The sequence below is a fragment of the Podarcis cretensis genome (assembly GCF_951804945.1).
Source record: "Podarcis cretensis genome assembly, chromosome: Z".
Taxonomy (NCBI): Eukaryota; Metazoa; Chordata; class Lepidosauria; order Squamata; family Lacertidae; genus Podarcis; species Podarcis cretensis.
Genome location: NC_137184.1, coordinates 23,914,063 through 23,921,940, shown reverse-complemented (window position 1 = coordinate 23,921,940; position 7,878 = coordinate 23,914,063). Strand labels below are relative to the sequence as shown.

Sequence of the window (7,878 nt, the reverse complement as noted above, 5' to 3'; positions counted from 1 at the left end):
CATGTCCCTGCAGAGCACATCCTTCGGGGTCCTTCCATCTTCCATTCTGTGGACATGACCAAGCCAGCATAGACATTGCTGAGACAGAACATGCTGGGAATATGGGCTTGGGAGAGCACATCCTTGTTTGAAACCCTGTCTTTCCTTGTGATGCCCAAAATCTTCCTGACGCAGTGCATATGGAAGGCTTTGAGGCATCACTCCTGGTGGGTATAAGTTGCCCACAACTCACTTCCATACACCAGCATGTTCAACACGCAAGCCTGGTAGACCTTCGTCTTGATATTGGACATTAGCCTCACATTCTCCCAAACCCATTCCCTGGTGGTACACTTATTTGTCTTAGTCCAGGTCCACCCATGATTGGTCTCATACATACAATATGTGGATAAGTGTATCCAGCAGCAGCAGGCATTCTGATTTTGCTACACACCTCAGAGCTTTTATCCCTTGTAGAGACAGATACACCTCTTTTCTTTGGACTTGGTTGGCATCCATCTGTCTCGAGAGACAATTATTATGTTATTATTCTGCCCTTCAATCATATTCCCTGCACATTTCACAACAGGAAAAAACAATTAACATTGAACAAAGCAAATGTAAGAATAGCATTTGAACGTTTTATTTGAGTTTTGTCAACTACTTTGTTCAACAAACTAACATTACTTTTTTAATATCTCTGTTTCTTGTCTTGGAATCCTCGGGGTAATGGATTAATTCCAGTTCATATTGTTAGTGTTTTCAGAAAGATAGAGAAAACCCACTCCATTTAACCTCTTCTGCTCTTCCTTTGGAACTTTCCTCTTGCTCCACTGTTTCTCCTTCTACCTGGGGCTCCAGCTTTCAATTTAAGCAGTGGCAGCAGACACAGACTGAGTTGAAATCTAATCTTCCTTATATATCTCTCTGCCTTAAAAAAGCCATTTGTTTTCCTTACAGGTAGAAGCAACTGTGCACAGCTCCCAAATCATGAAAGGAAACTCACCAAAACCATACTTATGGCTTATCAGAATGATAATGAGAATAAACTACCTTTTACAATCTGAAAAAAATATTTAGTTAGATGGCAGCATATTGCTCTGTTGACTCTGGGACAGGATGCAGAGTTGGACCCCAGAAACCAAATCAATTGCAAGGGGCATATCTGTCCAGAAAATAGTTTGTCCAATATATCCTGCATAGCTCAGTTTGTGCAGATTTGATCAATGTTCTAACCCATCTAGGTGTTATACTTTCAGACCTCTCTCATTCAGTTCCTGCCATATGTTCCTGGGATCCTCAGACAGCTTCGGAAGACATCTGTGTATTTCTCCAATGAGGGTGAGAGAATCCTAGAAGGAGAGAAAGATGTGATGAGAGGTTTTCCTTCGGACAAAAGCTTCTTGCCATTACTTTTTATTAATGTAGTAATGTTCGCTATAGCTGCAATTTCCATGCATATGCCTTAATTCCAGAGTATGGAAGAACAAATGAAATTCTATTCATCTTTGCAGCATAATGACTAGGAAACTAAGCTATGAATCCAGAAGTCTGTGGTTTGAATCTTGTCTCTATCACAGGGATGGGGAACATGTGGCCCTCCAGATGTTGCTGGACTACAACTCCCATCATCTCTGACCACTGAGCCATGCTGGCTGGAGCTGATGGGAGTTGAAGTCAAATAACTCCTAGAGGGTAACTCGTTCACCAACCCTGCTCTTCCATGAGCTCACAGCTTCAGTGCCCATCCCATCTGCAACATGGGACCAAGGCTCCCAAGAAGGCCGCCACAAGCCCCATGAAGGGAACCCCTTCAAGTGTTGTCCTGAAACCCCTAGACCAAAAGAGACATGGACTGAATTAAAGACTGCTTGACCTTCTAGCTGAGAACTGGGAGGGAGGCACCCAGGGCCGGGGCTGGGAGAGACATCAGTAGCAGCCACCCAGTGAGGACATCCTGGCCTGTATGTGACTGACATTTAGCCTCTTCAACAGCAAGAAGGTTCAGCTGCTGAATGGCATTTGCTGGAATGCTGGAGAAGAGCAGCAGTGGGGATTGACAAACTTTGCTCTACTGTAGTGACTTCTGCATCACCATCTATTTTAATTATTTGAATATATACTATAAGTTGCCTTGAGAACTTTGGTTAGTAGGCGGGGTACAAATACTCCTAAACAAATAAATAAACAAACCAATAAAACTGACTTAACAGGGTTGCCTTAAATACAGCAACTAGATAATGTACACAAAATGCTTTGAATACTGAAAGTATTTTATATTATTACTATCATGTAACATTCATGTACCGTGAATAATTCATGTACTGTTCATGTGCCATGAATAAGATACCAGACACAACATTCAGCACAGTGAGTTCTATTGAACACCCACTCTTCCATTAAATGTATGACTGCTATTCCCTACCCTGAGCACTCTGGATATATTGTGAAAGCAATATAAAACTGATTAAGCAAATACAGGTTATTATCCAGGACAGTGACATACATTTTGAGCATCAGCAAGAAAACACAGCGGGGAAATGCATGAACAAACAAAAATTCTATCAACAAAATCCCTGTACCAAGGAGACAGCAAGGCTTAGTGGAAGAGAACATGCAGAGGGTCCCAGGTCCAAACCCTGGTGCCTTCCATTAAAAGTTATTCTCAGTAACAGGGCTAGAAAAGCCCCTCTGCCTAGAACCTGGAAGTACCGCTGCTAGTATGAGGACAGAAACAGGCTCAAGTAGGCAGACTTGCTGCATGCCAGGTTCATTTGTTCATAGACTGTGCCCATAGTAACCGTAATTGAGTTCTTCTTGTGTTCTCCATTTATATCTTGCAGAATGCTACTGCACTGATTGCAGTAGAATTTTCAGTAGGATGGTTGTGTTGGGGAAATGGTTAAACACTCCCTTCCCTGCACTTCTGATCATGATTTCCCCCATCTGCAACTGGGGGTTAGGGAAAAAAAGAAATGGAAATAAAAGCAATGCTATTTGGAAATAGAATAGTTAAATCGGTTCCCAAACAGGGGCTTGGATCACAGAGAAGGAACTGGCTGGAGCATCCCAGGAAATGTTTAGAGAAGTCTTCTCTAACCTGGTGCCCTTCAGCTATTTTGGGCTACAACTCTGATTAGTCTCCTGCTCAGCTGTCCTGGGTCAGGTGATGAGAGCTGCAGTCCTGGAGGGCACCACGTTCAGGAAGGCTGCCCTAAAGCTATCAATACAGGCTAGACTTGGTAAGTAAAGTAAATGTAAAGGGACCCCTGACCATTAGGTCCAGTCGTGACCGGCTCTGGGGTTGCAGTGCTCATCTTGCTTTATTGGCCGAGGGAGCCGGCGTACAGCTTCCGGGTCATGTGGCCAGCATGACTAAGCCGCTTCTGGCGAACCAGAGCAGCGCACGGAAATGCCGTTTACCTTCCCACCGGAGCGGTACCTATTTATCTACTTGCACTTTGACGTGCTTTTGAACTGCTAGGTTGGCAGGAGCAGGGACCAAGCAACGGGAGCTCACCCCGTCGTGGGGATTCGAACGGCCGACCTTCTGAGTCCTAGGCTCTGTTGTTTAACCCACAGCGCCAGCCACGTCCCTCGTAGAATTGGTAAGTACAGCAGTGCAATTGGGAATTTGCAAATGGGGAAATTGCACAACCTTTTCAGCAAGATAAAAAAACAAAAAAGCCAGTTTTTCCGAGTCCTGAACAAAACTTGCAAGCAGAGAGGAAACAAGGGGGATGTTTTGTTCATGAAGTTTGTGCAATAAAGTAAAGTGTCAATCTTCCACATGCTGCAAAAGAGGAAAACAGAAAGAGAGAGCAACTGCATGCAACTGACAGGAACAAGGACCACCTAACAAGAATTAAACAGGAAAGCTTTGCAAAGTGGAAGGGAGCTGCTTTCTTTTTATTCTGCTTTGTCTGCCATAAACTACTTAAAAAAAAGGTTTGCATGGACACCTGGGGCAATCCAAAGTTTTGTAAATAAGTATACTCATAGAATCATAGAGTTGTAGAGTTGGGAGGCACCTGAGGATCATCTAGTTAAGCCCCCTGAGATGCAGGAATCTAATTCATCTATATTTATTTGTTAGGCTGTTAAAATGCCTCTCTCTCCACCTAAATCCTGACTTACTTTGGTATATATGTAGTCTTCCAACTTCTCTTTAAGTAGAACCTCTTCCATCAAGGCCTTCCATCGTCGGAGAAAAGCATCATCAGCCAGCTCTGCTCTTTTCTTGGTGCAATGGGCACATTGTGAAGGTTGATGCATTTCAGTGTCTGCTACCTGAGAGCAAAGTAAGAAATAGCTATTAAAATCATTAAAATACTGTCTATGTCTAACTTTTATACATGCCATGCTCTCCAAGGTAATGCAAACTACTTAATGAAAAAACTTTCCCCACAGAATGAGATCAATAACCATGTCCAAGTTACTTTTTAAATTAAATTACATTTGTTTTTCCCCATGTAATACCCCATGTAGTCAGACTACCTCTGTTTCACTTAAGGCTGGTCTTATTCTTTTGAAGCTATTGTATTTTAATGGCTGGTATGTACCCATCTTTTCCTGTAGTAAGCAAACATGCCCAAAACTTTTGGCCACCGAAAGGTATCAAAAAGACTAACTTTTTTTAAAAAGGGATCCACTGTAAAGAATTCCTGAAACACTTATTAAGTTTCTGATCCTACACATGCTGTAGGATCACTACTAGACCAAGAATAAGCAAGTTAGGCTTATTTTACCAAAGTCCTCCATATGAACACATAAGACCTACACATAAGATTCCTGCATAAGACAATCACATATCAAATTCCTGCATAAGACAAGCACATATCAAATACCACAGAGCTGCTAATGCGTATTTACTGGGTAACACTGTGTTTTACACATCTCATCTATCCCACCACATCCCTGTGAAAAGGAGGCCTCTTTGAAGAACAGAGGATGTGGCCAGAAGACAGAACATCCTTCAAGGGCATCCCTAAAACTCATAACTGCATTTGGCTTCCCAATCAAACAGAGAATTGGGCTTGGGTTTTGCTGATATGGGTACAAGTCCTCTTTTAAGGACACATTCTTATAGTGCTTTTGGGGCATTTAATCTTTCACACAAAATTGCATGAGCAAGACTTGGAACGAGCGATTTTTGCACCACCATCACCATCTTTTTGGAATCATGACATCACAGAGTACCCCTGCTCATACTCAAGAGTAGTCTGAAACAAAAAAAGGCACTAAAGAACTTGAGTTAATTACATTAATCACAACACAAATTTGCTTTGCCTTATTTTAAAAAAACAAACAAACTCCCAATACCATGAACGTTAAAAAAACTTTAAGAGAGCTGAGTTGCACTTATGTAAACATTAATGTGTTTTGTGAGATCATGTGATGGTAAACAAAAATAGTTTGGTTGAAATATGGATTGAATTAGTAATGCAAGGAAAAAACAAGCCCAACCTCATGTTTTAGTTTCAGTGTTACGAAAAGAACTTTGTCATTTAATGACAATAATATACATAAAAGGATCAGTACCAGTCAAGTCTCAATATCTGTATTAGCAAAGATAATCAACATTTGCCAGGAACATTCCCTGGAACTAAAGACAGATCCATTCCTTCTTTTAGTACCTGTTTCAGTATCTCCCTGATATTTTTCAGACGGAGTCTGTTCAGTAGTTGATCAGGGACTGTGCAATTCAAATCAAATGTCAACGGCTTCTCTGAAGTGAATCCATGCCTCTGTTCATTACGCTTGCTCCTCTTCAATGGCATTGGGCTTGGCATATGATGGAGCTGATTTATTTTGATGGCACAAAAGGATTGTAGAGCACTCAGTTCTTCCTCAGATACCTCAATAATTTCTGTCAATATTGCACCAGCAAAAAAAAAAAAATACATACATATAAATATGACTACTTGAAGAGGCAGGAAAAGACTCCTCCAACTCCCATCTGTGCAACCTGTCATCAGGAATTAGTATTCCCACAACTCGGAGTGTACAATACGCTCTATGCAGACTACAAGCCTCTCCATGAAAACAACTGAAAATAAATAGCCCTAGAACAAAGGGGAAAGCATGTGTTTCAAAAGAATAATTAGATGCTTGATATTACAGCAGAATTTGTGGTAATTAAAAGAAAATAGAAATGTGGTAAATAAAAGTGACACAAGAATTACCCTCAATGCAGACATTAATGAAAACAGTTTCAGATAATTGCTTAATTTGACTCCTTTTAAATCAGAAATTACAATGTACATGATGAAAATACATGAAAAAATATTCAGAAAATAATTCTAGGCAGCTATTAGGCTCTAATCCAACAGATTATGTGTTAAACAGCTGGGGCTTTGGATGCATATAGATAATAACCAAAATAGCTCATCCATGGATGACAGATGAGAGAGGGCTTCTTTCTCCCCTTCCTGAACAGACCACCAGTGGGATGTGGGCTTTTGCAAGCTGTGCTCAGCTGGGGACCTGTAGCTCCACAGGTGCACTGCTGACAAGTTTGGCAGTCCAAGCCCTGGGTGCAGGGTTTACCTGCCTCTATTTATGAGAATGGGGCACCTTTTTCGAACTGGGTATCTGTTCTGAAATATAGGAAAACTTTTTTATATATAACAAACTTTAATACCTTATCCTCAATGTGTTTAGAGGGTAGCTGTAAGAAGCTTCTGTAAATAGCAGATAGTTTCTTTGTAATAAAGAAGAGGTGGAGTAGTGCCTCATGCTTTGTTTATATGTAGTCATTGTATTCTTTATGGTGGGCAAGATAATGTCTAGGATGATTTTAAGTCTCAGCTGATTGTTTGGCGGGGGTGGTGGTCCTCTAATTATTGTTGTTGCTGTTTTACAAAGCAAGTTGCAGAATTTCTAAACGCTGCAATTTCTCTTAGAAGGTTGTAATTGCTTTCTGATTTCTTTTTATCTTATAAAGATCCTATGTATGTTAGATTCTTTAAAATTTTATTTTCATTGGTCAACCTTAAATAAATTATATTCATATACAATGCTAGTGCTTTTCTGGTTGGTTTGTTTTTAAATGAGATTCCTGCATTGAGGGGTTGGACTAGATGACCCTCAAGGTCCCTTCCAACTCTACAGTTCTATGAAAATGCTGACGTTTCATCTGTCATTTATTTCGCAGACTTTTTACAAAGTTTGTAAAAAAAAGAAACCAAAACTCTCCAACACTCTCTTTTACCTGCAACAACTGTGCAAAAGGCAAAAAAGAACTCCACAATCTCAGCAGAAGAATGCAAATAATGTCTAATAACTACTGAACAGCAAACCCTGTGTAACAGATACTTAAAGCATCAAACTACAAAATTCAACTGCATCCCAGATATTATATGGCTGCAATTGCAAGCTGCAGAGACTATTTTATGCATACAAGCAGCCCCCCCCCCCGTGTACGCACATTCAATATGGGGGCAGAGTGGGGTGTTTGCAGCCTTTTTCAATGGGTTTCAATTACCGTATTTTTTGCCCTATAGGACGCACCGGCCCATAGGATGCACCTAGTTTTTTTGGGGGGAAATAAAGGGGGAAAAAATCCCCCCCAGCCGCAGGGCTGGGGCGGGGGAAGCCTGAGCTTTTAAAAATGCACCTACCATATTTTTTAGAGGAGAAAAGGATATCTGCCCGAAGCGCGGGGTGCTCTGCTTCAGCGCACCCCGTGCTCCGGGCAGCAGGCTGCTATCTGCAGCCTAGGGAGCCTTGTGGGAACTCCCGCGGGGTCCCCAAGCTTGCTGATAGCTTCCTGAAGCTCTCCAAGCTTCAGCGAAAGCCTGCATTCACCCCATAGGACGCACACAGATTTCCCCTTCATTTTTGGAGGGGAAAAAGTGGATCCTATAGGGCGAAAAATACGGTATACATTATTTCCCC

At 41.4% G+C, this 7,878-nt stretch overlaps 1 protein-coding gene across 4 annotated transcripts in view; it reads right to left on the bottom strand.

The window, feature by feature from the left end:
• Window positions 1-598: 598 nt before the first annotated feature.
• LOC307207675 (uncharacterized protein C8orf48) overlaps window positions 599-7,878 on the bottom strand; it is a 391,608-nt gene continuing 384,328 nt past the window's right edge. For 3 of the 4 annotated variants that reach the window (XM_079961769.1, XM_079961768.1, XM_079961770.1), the window contains 3 exons: window positions 5,616-5,848; window positions 4,117-4,269; window positions 599-1,331 (listed from right to left, as the gene is read on the bottom strand). In XM_079961769.1, the coding sequence (XP_079817895.1) occupies window positions 1,227-1,331; window positions 4,117-4,269; window positions 5,616-5,848 (491 nt within the window). In that variant the 3' untranslated portion in view covers window positions 599-1,226. The remainder of the gene's footprint in view (window positions 1,332-4,116; window positions 4,270-5,615; window positions 5,849-7,878) is intronic. The other variant, XR_013834761.1, reaches the window with a different exon arrangement.